The sequence below is a fragment of the Bombus bifarius genome, unplaced genomic scaffold, assembly GCF_011952205.1.
Source record: "Bombus bifarius isolate JDL3187 unplaced genomic scaffold, Bbif_JDL3187 scf7180000007970, whole genome shotgun sequence".
NCBI lineage: Eukaryota > Metazoa > Arthropoda > Insecta > Hymenoptera > Apidae > Bombus > Bombus bifarius.
The window spans coordinates 7,252,519-7,278,804 of record NW_022884356.1 but is presented as its reverse complement, the minus strand read 5'-3'; the positions used below and the strand labels follow the sequence as shown (position 1 = coordinate 7,278,804).

At 38.8% G+C, this 26,286-nt stretch overlaps 1 protein-coding gene across 2 annotated transcripts in view; it reads left to right on the top strand.

Annotated features, from left to right (window-relative positions):
* Nucleotides 1-26,286, top strand: part of LOC117212088 (hemicentin-2-like) — a 210,192-nt gene that overhangs the window by 129,796 nt on the left and 54,110 nt on the right. For both annotated transcript variants that reach the window (XM_033456586.1, XM_033456578.1), the window contains 3 exons: nt 14,696-14,825; nt 20,748-20,959; nt 21,810-22,127. In XM_033456586.1, coding sequence (XP_033312477.1) covers nt 14,701-14,825; nt 20,748-20,959; nt 21,810-22,127 — 655 coding nt within the window. In that variant the 5' untranslated portion in view covers nt 14,696-14,700. The remainder of the gene's footprint in view (nt 1-14,695; nt 14,826-20,747; nt 20,960-21,809; nt 22,128-26,286) is intronic.

Sequence of the window (26,286 nt, the reverse complement as noted above, 5' to 3'; positions counted from 1 at the left end):
TCTCCAATTTACATTCTACTGCATTATTCTACTGCTTGATTTCATTCACATTTTGCCCTAAACAATAATTGTTTCTGCAATAAACAATTAATTTTATTATGATTGTACGATGAATATATTCGTCTACCACAATTCACGACTAAATTACATTTTAAATACCTAATAATCTGAATTTTCCCTCTTTCGATCGATATTTTTAGTTTCGTGCGATTATGCTGGAAATTTGTGAAAATATTCGTTTTGTTATTTGATCGATAGCACGTTCGATAATAATAGCAACGATTTAAGTTACAATATGACTTCGTTATTGTTATCGCAGGCTTTAAATTCATATCGCGTTTATTTCGTTAATCTGAGAGATGTCTGTTAAAAAATGTAAGATACGATACAACGAAAAAAATGTTTGCAAACTATTTCTAAATATTTTAATAAAGAAAAAATTGTATACCGATCAGAGGTTATTTCGTCGAATATGTTTCGTAAATAGAAGTCAATCACAAATATCTCAATGAAAATTAAAATCGTAAAACCTCAAAATACCAAAGCAACTTCACCGGTATTACAGGCTTTACAAACTTAATTTCATCCAACGCCGTGAATATCCTAACAGTTTCCTAGTGAATCGAAGAGCCGTGATATCCCATCAAGATTTCGATCGATAATCCAGCAGGTTTTACAGGTAATTTCGCGTTATATAGCGCCACTCGATTACCACGTTTTCAATGCTCGTATAATTATCCGAATGGTATAAAGGGTCGAACGATTTTAACGACTTAGGAGACTAGGTACGTCGCATTGATATCACTTGCGACAGATAATATTCCAACAATAAAGATTATTTTTCTTCCTGAAAATGTTGTACAGCACACACTCACAAACAACACTTTATCTACTTTATTTATCTACTTCAAAGGCGCAGGATAAGTTCATATTAATTCTCTTTCAATCATTAATATTTAATTGATCCATCGAATACCAGTACACCCTTAAATTGGATAAATGATCGTTCGATTCCAGCAGCTGTTCTTCCCAATACAGAAACGTCGACAAAAACGTTGCAACGAAAGAAACCGGATAGTTGTAAAACAATATCGTTCCAAAATTAAATTGCATCGTCGAATAGACGCGTATAACTGTACCAGAGACGAGACAATGTTTCTCGCGAAAAGAGATATTTTTTCCAAAAGAATGCGAAAGTGTTAACGAGAAGAATCAGAGTTAAGTAAGCGGCGAAGTTAAATAAACGAGCAAGGGAGCCACGTTATCCGTTTCCCTGGTTCAACGTTCGACTTTTCCATCATGCAGTGGAACGCCGCGTCGCGCCGCGTATTATGCTCGTGAAGCCTTCATTAAATCACTTTTTTCCCCCGAGGAGAATCTCCCCTGCAATTTCCGCGCGAGTCGCCTCTCGCGTCTACTTTCACGATCAAAGCGCAATTTTCATACAGGCGAAAGAAACCTAATCGGCGGGAAAGTGTTTGGTAACCGACCACGCACCGAGATGAATCAGCCACGGGTGCATACATACGTACATACCTACACACATATATATACTGCGTGAAAAAATCGAACGCTACGAATAGCAGTCAGACTGGACGCAGTCGTATAATAATACCTTTGAGTTATTGCTCTCCTGTAGCGATGGCACTGCGTCATTTGACATTGTAACGAAGAAAAGCCATATCGAGCATCTCATAGCATATAAGAAAAAAATTGTATTCCTCATCGGTAGAATTAATTGTCGGACCTGTGCCGATCAACTCTGTATGTCCTAAAGGTACTTAGTAATACCATCTTTATTACAATAGTATACATATGTTTAGAACCTTGATGTTATTTATGTGTACGTGCTATTTCTCTGAAATTCTATATACAGGCCTATACGGATAATGTAGAGCATACGGTTGTAAAGAACATTTACACTTAATGCATATGTTGTTAGCAGAATCTTCAAGTACTTTGAATTAGACAAAATCGGGTATTGGGTGAAATTGTTTTCCTATAATTTTCCTGTGTTATACTATCGAATCTTTCATCGCTTGTACGGAACGCAATCAGGTGGTATCGCTCATCTCCATCGAGCCTTAGTCAGGTCTCGACTTAACCACGATCATCTTTGTTTCCGTGAACCCATAATTATTAGCCACAACTCTTCTGCTACCAACGAACTGATTTCGATTTTCTTCCTGGCCGTCGATAACTCCAAAACTCCAGACCTGTTGATTATTGCGCTACGTTTGAGACTATGTAATTACGAATACCTGTCACGAGACTTCTTTTTCTCGCGAGCAAGAAAGAAAGATGCTGCGGATCGGGGATCGTCGTTGATCGATAAATCATGGCACGCACAGCGACGAAACCATATATCAAGCTCGAAGTAATCGAAGTATCGCGTGGAAGATGGTCTTATTCGCAAACAATTATCCGACATAATCTTCGGCCACGAGTCAACGAGCGTCGATAATAATTACGGAGTAGCATATCAGTATGAACCACATAATCGTAACTATACGACAACCTTCGATAGATCACGTACGATTATGATAAGAATAATTTATAACGTATCGCGTTGTGGTAAAAAAGAAGTAGTTTGAAATGAAACTAAAATGAATATAAGAATCGAATATTGACACTCATAAATAAGACTTAATTAAGATGTAATTTTTACAGGAAAAATACAACGATCAAGCATTGGTATTTCTATAAAAATGATTCGTATGGGAAATATCATTTATCTTTTCTATGAAATAATACGTTCTAGTTTTTTTCCGATTTAGGTACAGGTTTCAGCCCTCAAACAATTTCCAGTCTTTCTATTCTCCTCTATATCGCGAACAATACAACGCTTCCGTTCCAAAACAGCGCATCGAATAGTATCGATGTTTGAAATCACTTGATCGTAAAAGCGGCGACAGTTACGCTTCTACCAACTTCGGCTGTTAGTGTTGCAAACTGTGCGGAACCCAGAGCATCCTTGTGTCCCCAATTTGTCGTCGTCCTTTCAACGCTAAATTTAAATTCTATCACGAACGAGAAAAAGATTCTAAAGCCGTGACGCTGTAAATTACTTTGGTCTAAACAAATTTGTTAAGGTATAGAGAGAATTCGGAAATACAAATAGTTTACTTTATTTCGCACGCAACAGCTATACATAGTATATATTACACTCTGAAGACCTCGATAACCTTCTTGCACGCACGCTCGTTGTCAAGCGACTCCTCTAGATTCTTCCAACAGCTTCCAATCGTCTTTTGTCTCAACTGAGACCTGGATGCCTGGATATTCACATGTACAGTGTAAATGTATCATCTACCTTACAAAATTTTCTAAAGCTGCTCGAATATTCTATTTCTTTTCGTGTAAAGTATTGGAGCTTGTTACAAACTTTAGAATTATTATTCCATTTCGAATCGTAAGGATACAAGGAAATCTATATCGTATGTTCTACGCTATAATAAAAATCTTTAGAGCGATAAATAACGCGACTGAATTATTTTCTCGTTGTATGTTTTCTCTTTCCTATCGTATTTTCTCTACTATACGTATATTTTTCTTCGTGCATTCTGACGTTTGCGTTATTAGATCTTTCATTGTGTTATTCCTTGTTTCTATGCCTTTCATAAATTCTTCTGGTATGTGTGCAAATCGTCGAGGTACGATAAAAAATAGTTCTCTTTCTTAGGTGTTCTTAGCGGCATCAAAGTGGTGTAAAGGCTAACCGCTACTCTACTCTGCGAAAGCTGTCAGTCGTAAAAAGCAGAGAAACGGAAGGCTGTAAAGGAAAGGACGAGGTTCGATGGGTTTCATCATCGAACTTTTTATCGGTCCATAAAAGAAAATCGGTACATCTTGCAAACAAGTGTGAGCGACACAGCAGGGTATTCAAGTGAAAATATTACGATTTATGGAGAAAAGTTTGTATCCAATTTGGCTTTGATCGATGGACACGAAACTTCTTTGACTGGACAATGTGTACGTCTTATTTAACGTTTGTTTATTTATTTCGTGTTTTTTATCAGCGAAACAAAGAAGTTTTCTTATTTTTTTACATTTAATAGTTCTTAGAGCCTCAAATTGTTAAGGTTCGTTACTTTAAATGTATACGAGATATATCAAAAAAACGTTAGTGCTCAATTTAATAAAAAATGCTTGTCCACTTAAAATATACAATTTCGATGTGCTTGGAATATCTGAAAGAAACGAGCGAGGATTTCCAGGTGATTGGTGAAAATTCTATCGATGAAGAACGCGTACAAACCATTTGCCTAACAATAGTAAGCAAAATGACAAACCCCAAAATGACAACCATACTCGCGAGTAGCTTCGACAAGAACGAAACTCTATTCCACAGTCAGAAATTTGTCAGAAATTTACTTCATTGTCGTTATCAAACTGCATACACTTCTCATAGAATCTCGTAGAATCGTTTTCAATTACCGTATCACTCGCGCCATCACTGGTCTATCGATTGCTGGAACTAGAAAGCAGATTTCTCTGGAGAAACCAAGTAGCCAGCGTTCCTCTGCCAGAAGAATCTCTGTGTGATCACGTTATGTGTTTGCATCGCACGACACGCAGCTTCGCGTTTCACGGTAGCCCTGGTTCACACGTTCGCGAGTTTCCCTTGAAAGTTTTCGGCGGAGAACGTAAGTCGCGCTCGCGTAATTTAGCGAACTTCACCGCGGCAACTTTCGTGCTAACGCTCAGGAATCAGAGGAATCCGGAGACGCGCGGCGACTTAATTAAATTCGATAAAACGTCCTGGGCACGAGAACAGGACGGACGGGTGTGAGAGGCGAAGCGAGCAGCGAGCGCAGGCCGCTCGTAAAGCGTGAATTACGACGCCCTGTAAAACGACTCGACTTACGTGTCGATGGAGGGAAAAGGAGCAGCGTTGACACACGGGGGCTCGTTTTTATTTCACTCCACCCCTGCACCTACGATTAATTTCTTTACTTTTTCTCCTTTTCTCTCGTTCTTTCCTTCTCCTTCTCGTCGTGTTCTCTGTTTCGCGTAACACGTGCCGTTTTATGGCTCGTGCTTCTTCGATACTACCCACCATAACGATTACGAAATCCTTGCGTCACGTTTATAAATATATACTTGTATAAATATCGAGCGCGTGCGTGCCGAAAATGCTTGGATCTCGAGAAAGATGTGGGTGTGTGTGTGTGTGTGTACCGGTGGCGCGCACACGTCGTAACTCATAAGGGAGATTAATGTCTCCGGCGGAACTGGAGAACTGTAAAGCTTCGCTACAGAAACTGTTCCGTTACTGTACGAAAGCTGTTACTCGGCAGAGGAAACTGAGTCGAGGATCGTGATGCGACTGTAGAACGTCGTAAAGAGCAGCTTTGAGTATTCAGCCTGGCCGCCTTTTGCCGTTTCTACGGGAAATTCGGCCTTTCTTTATTGATAACCCTGCGTGAATAGGGGAAATCGTTTCCGAATACGCTTCTCGCGAATAAAGCGGCCAACGGGGGATAATAGACGGATGTTTTTATCCCGCTATTCCACGTTTTTCTCTTTTTTCTTTTTTAGTTTTCCTCTTTCTTCGCGTCCCTTTATTGGTCCCTGGTGTTGGGGCTCGTGTTGTTTCGAAGTTTATGTACGCGCGTGAACTGTATGGATTATATGAAAGAATATTCATATAAAAAATATCGACGATAGTTTCACAATCTTATCGATCCTTTATTTCCTGCAGTGAAATATTTGTTGAATCCTTTTCTCTTGTTATTCGCGTTGTTTAGATGTACGTACCTTTCAACCGATAAGACCAAAATAATAAATAATAATACGAATAGAGACACAGAAAATTGAGATTTGTTTTCTCCGCTGATGACGAAGAATGTTTTATTCGGAACTACGAGACAGTAAACCCATCGAAAAAATTTTGTTTGCAAAAAGCAGCGCACTGTACGCACAACATACAAAGATAATTAATCTTTCCAAAAGATGTAACTAAGCAACTCACGCGTCTTTTAGCCATGAAATCTGATAAATATAATAGACTATAATTTGTACGATGCACCAGATTCTTGTCAAACGCTATAATCAATGAATCTCGTTAGATGTGCACATGCGACTGGAACGTTTCGTTATTTGTTCCATTTGCTTCCCTATGTTGTACATGGAATAACGGCTCGGTTGCGTTTCAAATGTTACCAATATAGCTAATGCCCGGAATTATGTGCCGTCCGGCATTAGGGGAACTCCCCTGTGTTTAATACTTTTCTAGTATATTACATACACATATGTAGGAGTAGTTGGCATAATATTTGGAAAGGAGGTTGTAGTATTAATCTTACTCTTTTCAATTAATATATTTCAATTAATCATCTTTTGATTATTTGGTTGATGAAAATAATATAACGCGGAGTTATTAGCCCGATAGAAAATTAATTGGAAATAAAGTTATTATTAATTCAATCATTTATATTGGAGCAACACTTACACTAATTAGTGGATAATAACGGGTGGAAAGCAATTAAATCCTGTATCATGTTGTAATATATTATTTATTAAAGCACATATAATTGGTCATTAAATACTTGAACAATTTTGTATTAAACACTGGTATTACAAACGTTCAAATTTATTAATTTTACGTAAAATAATTCACAGATGTTTAATGTTAGCAAGGGCTAAATATGTATAACTAAAGCAGTGAAACTAATTAAATTATCCGATGCTCTAAAGGTCTCAACATATATACAGGGTGGTTGGTAACTGGTGGTACAAACGGAAAGGGGGTGATTCTACGCGAAAAAAGAAGTCGAAAATATAGAATAACAATTTTTCGTTCGAGGCTTTGTTTTCGAGAAAATCGACTTTGAATTTTCGCTCGGTACGCGTGCGGTACGTTATAACCGATCTCACTGTAGATAGTTGTCTCGATGGACAAATTTTAAAAAAAAGAAAAAAAAATTTTTATTCTATATTTTCGACTTCTTTTTTCGCGTAGAATCACCCCCTTTCCGCTTGTACCACCAGTTACCAACCACCCTGTATATATAGCGTACCTCGTAAAATTTCTGATATTTGATTTATTTTCTCGATCTATTCAAAGCTTTAGAAAAATTTCTTTGACATAACATTCTCTGTGATAGGTATGGAATATTATCAACATATAAAATCATTTAACCATCTCACTTGAAATTAATCAGAGCGTACGGCGAACTCGTCTTTTGGAAACGTAATTTACTTCAACGAGATACCAGATGGGTTTCTCAAGATTTCCCTGTAAAAAAGGAATAATTTCTACTTCTCCTCTGGAACTGAAAGGGACGAGGATGCCGGTGCACGTACCTCCAGTCGTGATCCTAAAAGAATTTGCAATGCAGCCTGGTGGTGGCCGCACGTTTCAAAGTATTTCCTAACTTTAAAGCAGCACCGATAATTAGGTAGACGGTACTTCTCGAATCGATTGTAAAAGAGAAAAACACGCGACCTGGTAGTCACAGCTCGCTGATAAATCGGCTTTGCGTAGTTAGTAAAGTAAATCGGAGATATACATAATCTCATTTCTGGGTGGGGATCGTCAAAGGGAATCCATAAAATCGCGACAACTGCGTCCGCATAGGGTGTCCCTGAAGTTCACGAGATATTCCAGCCAGAAATTCATGGAAAGTAACTATACCCGAATCCCCTAACTTAAGTTGAATAATTCATTCCAAATACAAATACTCGGAAATTCTAAATATTCTATAGAATTAAAAAAAAAAAAAGCAAAGCTGCGTTTTCAATACATTTCGTAACAGCAATTTTTACAAAAATATAACAAGTCCTTAATAAACCGAATAAATTTCTTATTAAATCAGACACTTATAGAAACATCGACATACACGAACGAATAACCCGGCGTATAAATGAAACGGTACGTACGAAACCTCTAAAAAAAAAAAAAAGAAAGCCATAACGCTTGCCGCAACACGGTATCCCAAAAGGGCTGAAAACGATCTTTGTTATTAGCGGAATTAAAGAGAAAAAATAAGATCGGTAACCGGGAGAAACGATATCCACCGTACAGAGGAGTTAATAGAACTGAGAGAACAGGGCGGGCGATTAAAAGTGGTTCCATAACAAATGAAACATTCACGATTGAAATTTACGGGGGTTGCGGGTAAGCTCGCAAGCACAGCTTTATTTACGCGAGCCGGCGCCTACTTTGCTCCACGGTAATTACTACGGCAATTACATCGCGATTTACAGTAATTACAAGTTTTACTGGCTGAGCGGAACCCGAATGTGCCGGTCGCGGCACTCTATCCCGAGCGCGGCCACCTTTTGCTATAAAAAGCTCCGGTGGAGCACCGGTAAAAACCATTAATCTACCTACTACATTGCGGTCTACAATACATCTGGACTTAACAGAGAAGTCGTCTCCGCTGCCAGGGGAATTTTTCTTCGACAGACCAGCACCATTTTAATAGTCTCCCTTCATTTCTCCGCTACAAAGGAGGACATTAAGAAACTGGCCAAGAACGCCACATTTTCTCGTGTTTTTCTTTTTCCTCGTGTAATTTGTTTCACCCGTGTTTATTCGTTTGAAAGGGATTTCGATCGCTTGGAAGTCGGATGACAAATACGATTATTCAAAGAGAGACGACACTCTTTGTATCTTTACTCGCTTATTGATGAAAAGGTACATCTATGTGACTTTTCATCTTTTCAGGGTCTTTCTCTTCGAGTGCATCCTTTCCGGATTTTATCGTTAAAGTAAATCGAGTAGTATTTTGTCACAATAAAGTACAAGTTTTACGTATATAATTACCGAAATATTAAATACGCTTCAGATTCCTGAATAGATACGTCAATGTGAAACACTATTTATGTTACATATTATTCGGTTACATATTATTCGCTCTTACATGTTATTCGGCTTGTTCCTGCATCCTGGAATTTTAGAAGAATGCACTGACAAGTAGTGAGAATTTCGACCAAATCGTAAAGATAGAATAACATCGAATGTACGTATTTAATTGACATATATGAACATACACGATGCATGTATAAATTTATCGAAATTAATAAAACCGAAGCATCGTATCTAATTAATTCATGCAACGTTGCATGTATGTCATTCAACTTATTGTGAAACGAGAAACTGTTACCAACACCATTAAAATGCTTTAACATAAATTCTCGATTCATTAGGTACTTATGGACAGAGCCGACGTTTTCGAGTCACGGCCGCGTTCGAATATTACAATAATTTTGATTGGTGGGCGTCATATAGTTACCCATATGCGTCATTGCCAGATATTTTCGACATCCACCGTCGCTTATTTGGCATCGTTCGAACGCGTGCTCGGCAAACCATGGCTTATTAGCATCAATAATTTGACAGCATTTAATAAACAATCAGCCAATCTAGTGTCATCTGTCGGTCGAATCTAGTTAAACGATTTAGCCGATAGTAAATTGCACTGTGACATAACATTCTGAATAATTAATAACAGTCCTCTTTCGGACGAGTACGTTCAGTTTTATTTTCTCCGCCCTCTACATGTTATGTCTTTATTTTATAAAAAAGATAGCGCTATTTATGTAATCGAATAGGAAAAAAATTCTTCTTCCAGATAATTAGATTTGCTTAAAAAAGGCATCGTAACATTTTTTATTTCAATGTAGAAATAATTGTTAATACATATTATGTTCACGAAGAGAAAGTTAGTCAAATATTATCTGTAACAAAAAATTAAGAAACAATCGCAGACCATTTGATCGTCGGAATCGTCAAGTTCGTCAATATCGTGTTACAAAATTTCAAGTACATTCTACTACTAATTCGATAACGTTAATCCCTTACAGATAAGGAAAATGTACGTAGAACCAAGAACAAATTACTCTTGTTATTACTTTACGACTACGAACCTCGACATTTTCACCCTTTCCTGTTAACGCTATTCCTTTACAGTCGTATTTATGCCACGGCAAAGATAACGAACGATACTCGAACGGCGCTCAGCTAGTTTATCTGAATAGCTTTGCTTCGTTCCGCCACTATCGTAAAACGGTCCTATATGCTGAATAACGACTGAAGGAAATAATTAACGCAGAAACAAGATCTATCACCGTATAAATCTGGATTACACGCGACGGTGGAGACGACTAGGGCTTAAGAATCTTTTGACATTTTCATTCGACGATTCCCAAGGGTAGGCCAAGTCTTAATTACCTCGACACGAGACAATTTGTCTTAGCTCCAACTTTACAATGGAATCGAGGAATATGGTTCCGTTATCGACGAACTGTAGATTATTAAATTACCAAGGTATCGATTATCATCATCAGGGTTATCCTCAAGACCGTCGAAGTTTATAATTACAGTGGTGATTCTTATACATTTACGGGAAATTTAAGGCGCGAATATGTATAAAATGTGCAGAGTGCAATACTCGTTATAATATTTAGTAAGTGAAACGACTTTATGCCTAAACTTTATTTATCATCTATCTTCGGTAGTTTCCGTTGTAACAAGTATACGTTAATTAATTTTCCACATAACCAACTCTGATTAAATTGTTCGAAATCAACAACCTCTCACACGTTCTCATAGAACGTAGACAATTCGCAGAATACACGTTGACAGCTAAAAAATTCACAAAACAGGAGTAAAAATTCTTTGCGCCATTGACATACGGCCTCTTTATCTACGTTTGAGTTATGTGAAAGATTGTTTCGTGCGTCGATAAATTATCAAAAGATTTCACGCTGAAAAGGAACGTGCTTCTTACGATACGCGCAACCAAGAAGCAGAGGAGGGAGGAAGGAGATCGCGAAAGGATTCGCGGCATGCCAGAATAATAACGTTATATTTCATTTTGCCGATGGCGAGCAACGAATGAAAACGTCGGGCAAAAATAAGGCCAGTTAAATTTACGCGTTCGATAAAAAAGAAAATAAACGCGGCTGGTATCTTGGACACGCTCGCCCGAAGGCGATCATCCTCGAGATTCAAAACCCTCTCGCGCATTCGTGGAAACGGAAAGATTACTTATTTACGGGGGCCTGGCAACGCGCAGCAGCTGCCAGGGGATGGAAGAAGACGGCAGCCTTATGTTGCGTTTGATGTTACCTCGAATTGGCTAGTTAAGAAGCAAACCCGTTGATGGATTCGTTTTCCGCGTAGAAAGGTTATTTATGAACCGCATGAGTCGAGGCATCGATCCGTACCGGGAACGACGTGGGGGTTCGAGGATTCTTCGGCAACAGAAACGAATTACGATGCACGCTACACGCATATCTGCCCAATTGGCAAACTAGACGGCTACTAGAATTTCGATTGAAACAAGTTCGAAATAGTCTCCTATTCGATCATGATAATTGACGCTTTTGTCAACGTCAACGACGCTAAAGGGTACTATTCGCTTGTCAGTCCAATCGATTAGACTATGAAACGTTACTAAGGTGGAAATTTGGCAGAACTGTATCAACGATTTGGTATTTTTATCTTCTGATTATCGTAGATCGGTGAATTCGAATATGTATGGCACATCGAATTTTTGCACCATAGGATGAATCTACGTCGAGTCGTTCCTTAAGTCAGTCTTGCTTTATTTTGGATTTATTACTATTTATCTACAAACTCAACTTAATATGAAAAGTTTCAACTTCGTCTACTAAAACTTTTCGATATAACCGATATTCATAAAAATACTCGGTGGAACTATGTAACAAATTACCTATAGAGCTATCTTCCTTTTGAAATCATTCAGATATAAAGAAAAATAGAGAACAATCAGTGAACTAACGAACCACCCAACAAAATTGCGAATTTCCACGGTAAATACACTTCCAGTTGCTAAACTTTCGCAAAAGTAATTAAAATCAGTCGACCCTAGCCAGAGGTTGGTGGAGAAGTTACGTTGGCCGATAGTCGATACCTGATCGACCGGACACAACAGCGGCGATCGAAACACGTACAATTATTAAAATCTTACCACGGCTCGCGTGATGCGGACTTGCATAACGATGCAAATTGTTCGTCTGGAGTTCGCTAAACGCCATAAAAAAATGGTAGTTGTACCGGCCCACGGTTCCTACGTTAATATTCGTCGTATAACGATAGGAGACGAAGAAGAAGAAACGACTCAGTCATCATTGCTCCCCATTTCTCGACGTTTCATGAGCTTGTAACTGGTTAGAGGCTTTTTCCTTCCAGATCAAGATGTCAAGAAAATGTATGGTTACGCCTAGCCGTGAAATTTAGCCAGCATTTTTCTTGTGGTAAATGAAATTGTTCCAATATAACCGAGCCTGGTGCTTGTCACTGTGGACGTTTTCGTAGTCTGTGTTTGCCGAAAAATAAAGTTCGCGATAAGTTCGTCGGATTGTGACTGCGCCTGTTATATAATACGTTGCGTGAAATTTTTCTTCGCTAGAATTTTAGTTTACAAATGTTGGTCGGATGACCGTCGTTGGTGGAAGATTTGAACTTTTATAATTCAGTTATATTTGTAAAATTAGAACTACATTTACGAATCACAGACTACAAAATTAACATGGACAGAATTTTTTTAAATTGTCATAGGACGAGCATATCGGAAATTGGTGATCTACAGTGGCTACAAAAAGTATTTGTACACCACTGTATTCATTATGATATTTACATATTAATTAATTAAGTGTAATCAAATTTCGTATCATTCAATGATATTTATGTACCATACTATATTATTATTATTATTCGCGAACTATACGAAGACCTAAACGAAATGATCTTCGGCATGATCTCTAAGTGCCTGAACTAGCCATTTTCCTCCGAAGAGCAAAGTTAAATTTGATAACAGAATTTACGAATCTTACGATGCGGGCAATTCAACATAGAAACTTACTCGGCCAATGATATTCAGTCGGAACTGCCGGACCAACTTTCTAACGGTTCATCTCGGGACACTCATCCACTATCTATCCTCCACCCACGATTTCCCGACTTTCGCGGTTATGTTTCCAAACTTGTAGAGAAGCATCAGCGTCGTGTGACCCAAGATGGAAGTCCACGTAACAGTGAGCTATTACGATTGTTTTGTGGAACAAGCGGGTAGGAGAGTGTCATTGATCGATGAGATTGTCCGACCATTGGTCCTCGAAAATGTTCCACGCAATCGTTGATTTTCGACTGACAAGGATGGCAAACGCGTCAGTGAAGAAGGAAAATAAGGAGTGGTATTCGTGATATGTATGTCACCGTGTAACTCGTTAAAACGCGATAACTCCATCTACACGTAAATCTAATCGGGTAGACAAGGCGATGAGGACATCAAACCCCCGTTAACCGCAGCTTGCATCGTCAACCAGCAAGACGACTTGGCCGCCTTAAGCTCGGTCGGAAAGCCACGACCTTAACCGTCAGCGCGTACGTCACCGCAGAATTCTCATGTAATGAGACCTAATCCCGAAGGATGTCTTCGTAGTTTGCGTGCACCACCTTGCTTCTGCTTCTCCCGGGCGCTTTCTATTACCTGGTAAAACTACGCTATCCACCTACCAAACGAATGTGGTTAATTATTCTCCTGGTGGATGTGCGATAATGTTCATACTTGAGATGAATCGCTGGTTTTGATAGTAGAATCGAGAATTAATATCATTTTTGAGAAACTCTTTCGGCCGTTGTTAACACCATATATGGTGGATCAATTTTTTGTTTCAAAATGCAGGATCGGATATTTTGAAATTTGACAGCTAGAGGAAGAAAATATTATGACGCACGTCGGATTACATTTGCGCTTTTTAGTGAGAACGGTAAGTTCTTTTCATCGTTTGGGCGTGAATGTGACGTAGGAAAAGTTTTGTCATACTACGTTGTCCGTGACAGTCATTTGATTCGATACGAATCGCGCGTTCACATTTACGCAAGAGGAAAGAAAATTGTCGAGGTACATGGCAAATTGATAAAAGGAGATTAATTTAGTTTGATTAATGACGAGATTAGATATTTCGAGGCGTTGGTGTGTTCATTGATTTCGAAAGAAGTTCGCTCACACTTCCGAGCGTGATTGATGTTGCCTTGAAAAATGGTTACAATGTAGGTTCAGTTGCGAATAAATCGGTTAGCAAGTATCCCTGCGTATGATTAATTAAAGAGCAGATTTGAATCAAGTATAATTAATTATAAAATTTTACGAGACGTGTCTCTGTTTGTGTTCCATTCTTTTCAAACTTTACAAACACCGATTTACATTAATACGAATATATGATATGTATATATAATGCGTATTATATTGACCGGTATTGATGTTTAGACCAAGCATAGAATAGAAATAAATATTTTACTGTTTCAATATCATTCAGCCAATTTTTATTTCAACACTTTTTGGATTGATTACATATATCGCTATAGTGGGGCGAGAGCAAAGTTCAAATTTTAATTTTAAAGTACAAAGTTTCATTAAAAATCTTAGATAGTAAGACTATCTTTGGAACCTTTGTTGAATTAAACTTTAAATATAGTTTTACGTTCTTTTTAAGTATTATATCAAGTATTATATTACGAGGAAATATCTGTTAGTAACCGCTTAAACTTATAATTAATTTCATGTTAATTTAATTAAGGTTACAGTTAGCGAATTACTGTGAAAGGATACCGGAGGATAATAAAATTTCAAATTTAATCGTCTTCGTCACTTTTAATCCAATTTTTATCCTATTATAGTACAATTAACTATAAATATTTCATCTTTTTTGCTTACAGTTCCAATGATTACTATCAGTGGGGTTGTGGGAAAGAAAGTGCACCTTCCTTGTGATATTCGTTCCAACGACAACGACGAAGTCAGCATGGTACTCTGGTACAAAGAGGGTGCTAGTGAGCCAATCTACAGGTGAGCCATTAAACCTTTTACTTGCATAACCAAAAATACGTAAATTCTACTAACACGAAAACCAACCCCCTTTCTCCTTGAGACAGAAAAAGGAAGGACATTGCTTGTTCGCTATTAGATATTTACGCCAAAGTAATATTGCGATAATCTCAATTTATAAACAGCCAGAAAACACTGATGATCAGTGGTAGAAAGAAAAGACACGACGGAACAGCGTGAATAACGAGAGAACACGATAGAAAACTAAATTCTCCCGTACTCCTATCAGCCAATAAAATCCACTGTAATCCCGAATCGTTATTAAAAGCCCCGAATTCATCAGAAGCCTTTAAAAACCAGCCAACGGCTAGAAGGATATCGCGCGAGGCTATGCGACGTCTAAAATTCTCTTGAAACCCGATAATCCGGGAATATAAATTGCCTAGAAGAAATAAAACGGGGAGCACTGCGGGCGTGGTCGTAGGGATGGAGAAGGGACGGTCCAGAAATTCCTCGCGTTATTTTCCACGGTGAACTTCATTTGCTTGCCGACTCGCTATTTCGCTTCCGCGACCCGTGAAATTTTGCATATAGAATGGTGCTTGGCCCGCAAACCTTCGAAGCTCGTCGCTTTCGCGAAGAAGCGCGACACTCTCTATCATAGGGTGGGGGCATGTGGTCGTGGGGGTAGTCGACGTTGCTGCCCGTCGGGTCATATTTAAGAAATGTAATAAGGTGTAAGATATGTGCGGTGGTGGCGATGCATCGTCTCGAGCTTTTCCACCGTTTTCTTCTCTTCCATCCCTAGCAGAAGCGATGTAGGGGTTGAATCGGATGGTTGGAGGCATAGGTCGTTGCCTGTTGTAAAGTCAGTTTAATCCTCGCCGCTAGAGAGGGAACTTTAAATTTAGAGGCAGACAGACACCCCTTGTATCCTCTCGACGAGCTTTTCTTCCTGTCCTCCCCGCGTACCCTTTCCCGGCTGAGGCAGTAAAATATTTATTACGAGACGTGCCGGCTCGCTTATCATACGTGCGCCAGACTGTTAAAGACACGAAATGGCGAATATCGTTTCTTCGGCTTTCACTTGTTTTCCTCGAGTTATCGCGCACCCTCTCATCAACGCTGCGATGTAAAAGCGATGGTAAGCTATTCATCAGAGTTTTTATAAACGAATTGAGAATTCGATTTTTTAACTCGGAAAGAAATTATTTTGAGGAATAATTACGATTTAAATCAATTTGAAATTGGTGACGGGACTTTCTCAATGGATTTAACGACGATCGTACGTGTATTTAAATCCCTAAAATGTTTTTTTATTTTTTTTTATTTTCAAGAATGTAAAAAGTATATCAAAAGGAAAAGAAAAAGGGAAAAAGACTAGGTTTTGTAAAGATGTGTTATGAAATGAAGCGTATCGAATGTTCACTTTTTAAGAATTGCATTTTTTATTATTACATTTTATTTGTTCTGTTTCAGTTGCTATAGAGAGAAATTCAGTGATATATAGAAAGTTGTGTTTTTGAAATAACATGTAAGCCGGGTGTCCGTATCGGAATTATACGATTTTATGAGTAGCTCGTAAATTCTTAACAAAATCTGGTGCTATACGATGTTTTATTGCTAACATTCACGATCGGTTTATACCAATTCTACGAGGTATAAAAATAGTGCGTGTATTTTACGTACAAAAGTGCACATTTTAGACGCGTAAAACGTGAAAACTACCTCTAAATTAGGTATGTTATCATAGGTCATCATAGGTATGTTATCGAGTGTCTCGTCCATTGCAAGGATACGTTAAAAATCCCTAACGCTTCAAAAGAAATCCGTCAAACTTCTAAGTTTTGAAGAATTTTAAACTTCATCTATTTGTTATCTTCTATAGACTTTCTAGACTATCTAACATATATTTTTATAACTTCAAGTAAAGTTATTTCTTTATAATCTCACACATAGTATATTTACGAAGAAGCCGCAAAATTGAAATCGTTTATAGGCGGTTGTAAATTATTTGCTAATTAATTATGCGAAATATCTAAATATTTAGCATATAAATACAGCAGAGTAAACTAATTATTTCATTTCACACATCAGAGGTGCTTTTAGTTCCAAATGTAGCGCAATAATTTGATTAATAATCCCCCTAATTATATTGCATAACCTTCTTTACAATTGGTCTTAGTCGGCGATAATCTGCCGTTAAATAATATACGCTAGATATGAATTAGGATAGCACATAGAAGCACACAACTCAACCTTTTCAATAGCAACGCAAATATCGTGTTTCTTTTCCGCACATAATTATAAAAAATAAAATTGAATTAATCACTTCAATAACCGTTAAAATTCCAAATTTTGCTCAAAGCTTCGATGTAAATGAAATATTAATTAATATTTTCGGTTTTATCATGTTTCGCTTTATGTTCGTTTTTTAATTTCTATTTTCTACTCCCTATAATCACAGAAATGATTATTTCCTTTACGATGTAAATCATTTACGTCCTTTTCATATGGTTTGCATAATATTCTACGCTTTGCTTATACTCTGTTTATCAATGTAAACCATATTTATTCGTTCGTTCGTATAATACGAGAAATAATAACCTTTCAGATTTCTTTAATTAATGCGGCATAATGAAAACGTATGCTGTAAAGAGAAAGCGAATACCTCCTGTGATTATGACTAAGCACTGTTATACCTGATAAACAGGGGTAATTTTTTGACTAATCCAACGAAACGAAACGTTGCTCCGCCCTCGAGCAAACCCATGTCGGGAGATAAGCGCTGGCTTGTTTTATATGTAAATCTAGTTCTCTGTATGTCGCGTCGTAAAACTCCGACGAATTATGATATTATATTTGGAATCTCTTTTACGAGTTAACTTGACTGAGTTGTTAACGTTTTTAAATCTACCCTCTCACCCGTTTAAATCACCTCACCCGTGTTAACCCCGTCGCGTAGTTGCCGCTTAATCTCATTTGTAATCCTATTACACCGATTTATTCGGTCACTTGAATGTTTCACCCCGTCAGGACGTTTCGTTCATTCGATTCTCCCGATTATCGATTCATCTACTTCGTTTTCTTGGCTGACCTTATTTCTACGTTTTCTTCCTTCTTATTCTCCAGTTCCTACTGCTCCTCCACTCTACCGTATTTTCTTTAGACTCGGCCACCGTCAGCTTTTTATGAAATTTTCCGTAATATTTGTGAGATCTCCGAACAGCGTCCTGAATTGCTCTTAAGGGACATCGTTCCATCGAATTGAATCTGTCCAATTTCATTCGCTACTCCCCTTAGAAACCTTCTAAATCGCTTGCATTATACGAATGATCGTCCTGGTGTCGTTCTTTCGCCAAAGGGTTAATAGTTTACTATCGAAGCCGTAGGGAGACAAAAGATAAGAGCGTGTTCTGGCAAAAGACAGGGAAACGCTAGTCAAACATGTTGCAACTTGCAACGTCTGAAGTCACTGTTTTGTAGGTATTCGTTCAATAAGTAATTTCTTTAGAACGTATACAATAAAAATTACTAGAATAATTATTATACCAAATTGTATATTGTACAAGAATTCGTTCCGTGGCTTCGTGAATACGAACTTACTAATACAATGAATTTCGACTAAAATATTTATTTTATCCTATTTATCCTACTCATTTCGTTACAGTTTCAAGGAATTGAACATTTTTACTAAATACTTCTCATTTAGCAATACTCTCTGATACCAAATTTACAAACTTAGAGCAAGGAGCCATAGACACGCCATCGATCGTTGCAAATAATCACGAAAGCGAAACTCAGCAAATCAAAGAGGAGCAACATGCTGCATACGGACCACGGGGGAGCAGTTCTTACGATAGTAAGATAGTTCTCCGTGCATTCACGAATGCAGGCGTCGAGTCTTGCTGCGATTCTCGAATCCAGCGCTTGTGATTTCCAATAAAAACGGGGGTTTTCGCCGCGGATCGTCTCGATTTCTATGCAACGCCGCGTTCAGGAACGTTCGATCGGCGATTCTTCTTTCGAAAATCTCCGCGAATCAGTCAGGTGATCGACGAGGCACGTGAGAGACCGGCGATCGATCCGAAGATTCAGCCAAGAGTCGGAAGACTGATAGCTAGGAATCGCTTTGCGGGGTTATCGCTCGTCGAAAGCCAATCGAACGAAGGAATGAACGCGTTATATCCAAGAATCGTTTCAGCCCCGATGGAAAACTGGTGATTTTCTGAAAGGAGACGAGGAATAGGGAATATGTAGAGACCCATATTATACATATGTATACGTATATGTATGTGTGTGATGTGTTGCATCAGTGTGGAGAAGCCCTAAGGGCCGATGGTGCGGCGGCCTCAAGGCAAGCAACCATACGGACGTCCGGACGGCGGCAGCACGTCACGGAAGCGCTTTCCTCGTCTGTTGGAAGTGCGAAGTGGAAGAATTAAATCGTATTTCAACGTCAATGCCGCGGAAGCAGCCGGCAGAGTGGGATAGCTTTGGGAATATTCAGTCACGAGCGGAAATCCGAACTCCCGTGCAGTCGTGGAACGCAATTTAACTTTTAGTCGCTCGTGAGGAACCGTCGGTTTCCATGTTCCTCGGCCTCCTACCAATTCCCACTTCTTTCATTCTCGACCCTCCCTATCTCACTCTCTTTCTCTCTCTCTCTCTCTCTCTCTCTTCACCTTCGTGATACCAGGTAAGAGAAACAGGTAGAGACGAGGAGTAAGGCTTAACGTCTCGTTGTCTTTCGATCTTTCCGAAACTTCCGTCTGTCGTTCCACTCGCGGAATCATCGCCTTTCTCGCGGCTCCCTCGTCCTTGACTGTTTAATATGCAATCATGCATGGAGAATAGCTCCCCGGACGAGACTCGACGTATACGCCTACCTCTTTGTCCTGTCCGCATCCTAACTCCGTTATGCTTCTCCCGCTAAGATCCTTCACGGTACAGCGAACAATCTTAAATCGTGACTGGACTTGAACCCTGGCCTCGATATCGGGATTACGTTATAAATAGTAGGATCTTGTTCGGGTATTTAAAGAAAAATATTTTTTTCGATATTTGAGAAACGGAAAACATTGTGATTTAATCTATATACGATTATCGTCCTTCCGAAAGGATTATTCGGAGATCTTATTATATCTTACGATCTTTGACGATATTCTTTGCAATAGGAAATAATCGTTCGTATAGTAGGTAAATAGTGGGTAAATTATAAACGAAGATTCTTTGACTAAAAATTCTGTTTCAAAATTTCTATTAAATCTATATTTTTTAGTTTCGTCGCTCTTTTAGCAAATCGATAATATATAACAAGAGAAGCTATACATTTGTCATTTGCGCTTTAGAAGTCTTCTTATTACACTTACTTAATATTCATATGATTAAACTTGGAACATTACTAAGTTTCTCGAATGGAAGCTTTCCTTGCTGCTCAATTAGACTCGAGAGACACGATTATTCACTCCATAATCGTGTTACCAATGATTTCGAGATTCGTAGCTAGATCGAAGGCGGAATCGTCGAGGATTTCAGGAGCGATAAGCTCGCGCAAGCATGTTCTCAAGTTCGCACGTTACACCAAGTAAAGTCTACGACGCGAGACGACTCGAAGACCGTTGTCGGCTGTCGGATCTTCGAGATTACAAGTGCTTGTTGCATGAAAATTCTCGTCTCAATTCCATGGGATTTTAGTACTGACTCATATCCAGCAGAAACATTCTCGCGAAGAAATTCGTACTACTTGAAATCTTTTTCGTTGCGATATGGGTCGTTTGATAAATCTTTCTTTCGCAGATTTTCAAAGAAAATGAAAAACATATCGTAAGATTACATTAGTAATCGTGTTTTGTACAATTTCAAAAATTAGATCGCAATGTAATAAAAAACAGTAAAGTTTCGTGGATGCTTGTCATTACTACAAAGAACCGATGGTTTCAGCTTCGACGTCCGTGGTCGTCGACAGTTGAACAATGCTCGCCTGTGGTCGTCGCCGACGGCGCTAGGACCAAGAGCTTTTTTTATCACAGCATCGAATCCTGCTAACCTCAGCATCGATCGGTTGGAGACGAAAGACGAAGGGATCTATTGGTGTCGAGTGGACTTCAAGAATTCGCCAACGAGAAAGCAGAAGATGAATCTGACTGTTATAAGTGAGTAGTGCGCCTGTCATTTATCAGAAATTACGTGCAACGTCGGTAGCTGTTCCAATTCTTAAAAAGTCTCAGCGAATATTTCGTACTGCGGTTAATACTGTAATCGTCGGGGCTGTAATGCTGTACATCTTCCTTCAGAAATATGGAAACATCTACCAACCTATACAACGTAACGTTCGTTAGTAAGAGAAAGAAAAGATATAAATGAAAAAAGATTTAATTGTATAATTTAATAATCGCATTCGATATATCGTACAATATTAATCTCTCAATGCCAGTTGAATTCCAAATCAGAAAGGTAAGCCATCGTACTAACCACACGACATAACTATCGTCTTGATTAAGACATTTGCTAAGTACACGATATCGTATCTCGTCGAATTCATTTTAGAAAATATTTCGAACGTTGCACGGAACACATTCGTTTACGCTATTCGTTGCACGAAATCGTTCGTATTTCTGGCAACGAGAAGAACAATTATATATCCAGTAGGAGAGATAAACGAACCATCCAAGGCTTGCGCAATTTACCGTTTCACGCTTGCACGAATTCCAGCAGGATTTGCTGGTTTTTAACCGTTCATTTCCACGGTTTGCGCGTAATCGTCGACAAAAGAGTATTCACCGAATGGTAAATCACTCGCATCAGCGGAACTCAATTGGCCCTAATCAATCTTTCACGAGTAAATCACGCCGGCACGCAGGTAGCGCGATAGATCAGCCATTCTCAAGCGGCGGACAAATAATCAATCCGCATTTCCGCTGATTCAATCATGCTGCCTCTGTGTGAATATGCGTCTGTATATACACGTGTACATGTGTACGTACGTATGTGTGTTTCGCATAGTGCCTCCGTCGAAGCCGGTGATACTGGACGGGACGACGAGGGACATCTCGAGGTTAGAGGAACCATACAACGAGGGGAGTGACGTGAACCTGATTTGCGAGGTACGAGGTGGCAAGCCGCCCCCGAAGCTGACGTGGTACCTCGACAACACCGTGATAGACGAGTCCTATCACTACAACGCCGACTCTGGCCTGACGGTTAACCGCTTGTCCTATCCTAAAGTTGGAAGGCAACATCTCAAGGCTCGCCTGATATGCGAGGCCAGCAACACTAACCTTGTGCTGCCGCAAACCAGGCTGGTCGTTCTCGATGTGAATCGTAAGTTACAGAATCTTATTCGCGACCATATTACTAGATCACGGATATTTACGTATATTCGTAATTTTACGAGTGTAATTGAAAAAATTGCACTCAAGCAGAAGATCGTTTTCTCTAGTAAATATTTAGTAAAAAATATCACGCTTTCGATGTTTTATATATTTCTGCAGATTATAAATTTTCTGTAGATTTTTACATTTTCAAATTTCCCATAGATGCATAAAAATCCACGGTCTAGTTGTGTTACTTTTGTCATTGTTGCATTTTAATCTCTTGTTCGTTAAAAACGCAAAAGCGCTACCAGTGGACAGAGCAAACCTAATGCGTAAAATAATTGTGATGGATAGCTGTAATTAAAAAATTTCCACGCACGTTTTGACCGGATCGCGTTTCTAATACCACGCTGTCCCGATGTATTCCAACAGATATTTTCCAGACATTAATATGAGCGTTTATGGCGGCGTTAGTAAGTACAAGGTGTTTTGGAAAGTAGCTGCCATCGGTCGATGAGAATTTTCCTTAAGACGGAGCTTGCGTTTATTTGCAGATGAGAATGAACGAAATAGGATGATGAATGGAGTCAAAGGAATTCGGATAAATGGTGGATTAAAGTAGAGAATTCAGCAACTTGCTTTGATGTTTGTTTACATTTTATAATGAAAATGTAATACTTTTGAGGTATCTAAAAAATCGAATAAGATATCTCAATATTTTGCTGTGAAAATACCTTTCTTCGACTTTTTGTTCATTTCTCTTCGTCGCATTTTGAAATGACATTACTCCTTTAATCTCATCATTGGTTCTATTTCTGTTCTCATTCCGAGAATTTGAACATCGTGCTTGTCGTAATTCGGAGATAATTGTGTCGTTCAAACTGGTGCAGTTTCAGATAGGAGATTTCTAGATAGAAGATCCAGAAATAGAGAGTTGGCGATTTAATTGTAATTGAAACAGCATATAACGAAGAAAAGGCTAATGAAATCGTTTAAATATACATTTCGTTATTTTTGTAAAATTTATATATTTTGGAAACAGTGAAATCTTATAACGTTAGACTTTATTAGGTGCTTCGGGTCTTGGCTAACTTTATATTTCGCTTATAACAAGATCTTATGTCTCTTGTATGTTGTCAGAAAAATGATAAACTTATCTTGGGTCGTATTATTCCACTAGTTTCAAGAGTTGAAACATATCAAAATATTTTCTAATAATTTCTCTGATCCTTACTGCTTCGAATATCGAAAAAAGTTCTGTTCTTACACATGTGTTGTGATACAATTTATCACATTAAGTACAGTATTTAATTTTTTGTCTACGTGTTGGACATAATAATAAATTTTAAATTAGCGATATAAATAATTTTCTATTAGGGACACATACTTTCCAAGAAAATGACATTAAGAACTACGTGTCTATCGTAAATTAAACATTAGATAGAATGCACATATTACTTTCACCTTTCTAAATACCTCGTAATATCTCTTCAGAGTCAACAAAGTATGTTCCCTCAACAGCTTCTCTAAATCATGTACAACGTATTGCAGTTATAATGGCGAAATCGCGCGAATACCAGGCTAAACGGTTACATATTTCCGTCTGCTATAAGTAGATAGAATCATGATACCGGTGACGTCAAGTGGTAAGTATTAACGAGACGCAGGGCGCGTTTCGTGCGATCTCTGGTTCGTGTTGTCGAAACTTTCGCAACGAAATTATACAGAAATCAGCTGCTCTTGCGGCGAATTAACGCATAGGTCATGCAACTTACACGCTTGATTCACGGCAATAAGTTTGGTCTTTTACGGCTTCAGACGATCATACGCGCAAACGAGTGAAAGACCAATTAAGAAACGTGTTTGACACTCGTTCGAGAATTTATCTGTATGTATTTCCTTGCTGGTGGTCTGGAGTTCTCATGGTGCATGAACAAGCTTTCTTCATTTGCGAAGAGAATATTAGGCATGACGTCGTATGACAGAAAAAGCAGCAAATCTGATAGACATTTATTAGATTGAGATTTATTGGTCGAAGTGTGTAAAATATAGTCTTTTAAAAAAGATTTTGGTGGCATTTCATTTCTCTAAAGTATCCCACGTGACTCAATGTATTTTCTCTGCCACTTTAAGTGGATTAGTTTCGTTATTCCAGATTTATACGAATTATCAGTTCTATAAATTCTCCGATCAGAATTGTTGCAATTGGGGATCAGAAGTATCCTCAAACGCTAAGATAACGTCTCCGGTAACTTTCATTTCATTTTTCTCAAATTTAGACTCGCTTAAAATCACAGTAATATTCCGAATATTCGTGACTAGATCGCGGTGACGTGATTTCATTACGTTTTATGCAATTTCAAAAACCATCCGACGATAGAAAACTAAAGATAATAAATCAGAGAAAGCAACTCGAAATATTTCCACATTTTTATTGTATTCTTAACAGCAGATTAATTGCAAATGAATAACGTGACTAATGCTACGTTTTACGGTACAACGAATACAAATGGTTATTCCAACAACTTATCTACTGTTTTACATAACTCAGCACCTCTTTATTTGCCACCATAGCTCATAAAATATATCTTTCTCGGTTACACTCAATTGGTTCCATTTAAATATATATCTATAGCTTTTAATCGACATCGATCAACGCTACATAAATACTTGCAGCAGAAAAATCCAGAGAATATTCACGCCACGAAAGAAACAGTACTACGGTAGAAAGATCCTCGTACGACTATCAGAATTAAAGTCCAATTCGAACTAATCTGCAGGGGAATCAGAGGAAAATCCGGCGTGCTAGATTCCGGCGATAAACGCTTCAAAGTAATATTCTTCGCGGCTCGCGAAGCCACCTGACCCGAGGCTTGATCGGCCTCTGCCCCGGTTATCGTTCTATCTACCATCGCGGTTAAACAATTCGCCACGACGATTTCTCGGACCTGAGCCGAGCCGACGGACTCTCGCTACCGAACGCCTTTTCACGTGGTCCTGCCAGGACAAGGTGTTCACGCGCTGAACCTATTAGTCGTCCGCTCGAGATTGGTCAGCGAAGATAACAGTAACGCCTCTCGCAAGACGGATCAGTGGATCGCGTGCTTTCTAGGTCCGCGGCTTCGATTCCGTGTTTCTACGCGAGCTCTTGGCGTGTTCAGCCGTTGTCGGTCGATACTTGTGACGAGGCGTCGTATGTGTAGTATATATATGCGCATGTGTATATATAGAGTGTTCCAATAATCACGATACGTCAGCGTGCAGGTGATTCTACACGAACAAATAAATCGAAGATACGTATGTAGAACAGAATCTTTGCATATTGCAAAGACAGAGTATCTCGGGATAATCGTACTACAGTCGGTATGAAAGTGATTCTACGCGAATAAATAAGCGAAAAATGTAGAATAAAATTTGTTCGTTTAAGCCCTCGTTTCCAGGAAAATAGAGTTTCGTAGTGGTTGGTTAAAGATTGGCCAGATACACGCGTACTTGATGAGAATTCTCGAATTTAATTTTCTCAGAAACGAAACATCGCGCGAAGAAATGTTATTCTACGCTTCTCGACTTATCTTCGCAAGTAGGTCGACCTCCTGTCGATTATTCGCTTCGATCTAATCTAAAATTAATCGATATATTTGACAAATTTTCAAACTCGATTTTATCGGAAATAAAAGGTCATATGCAAAATTGTTACTCTATATTTTCGACTAATTTCTACATGTAGAATCGTCTTCGACGATCGTACCGTGAGTATCGAGACACTCGATGTATGTGTGCGATTGTGTTTGCCGCTAGTTTCTGCTTTCTACGAGCTAAAGAATACGCGCTTGTACGACCGCGGCACGCGTTTAGGTGTTACCGAGCAAAGAGCTGCTTGGGGTGACGAGATAGATATATTGTACAAGCGGTGGCTGAAGGGTGTTCCACTTCGGAGAAGCTAGAAGCGCTGCCTTACTTGCAAGAATAGAGTTAGGGCGAGGGTTAGGGAGTCGTAACCATTACGAGGGGTAAAACTATTCGAACCGAGCGATAACGTTAATGTAAACACGCGTGAAACGATTAGTAGCTTGAGTTATAGTTCGTGCTTTTAACTCGAACGTCGCTATCTGATCCTGTCGATCGCCATATCGGTATACTGTTCGACTTTGGATAAGAGAAATTTG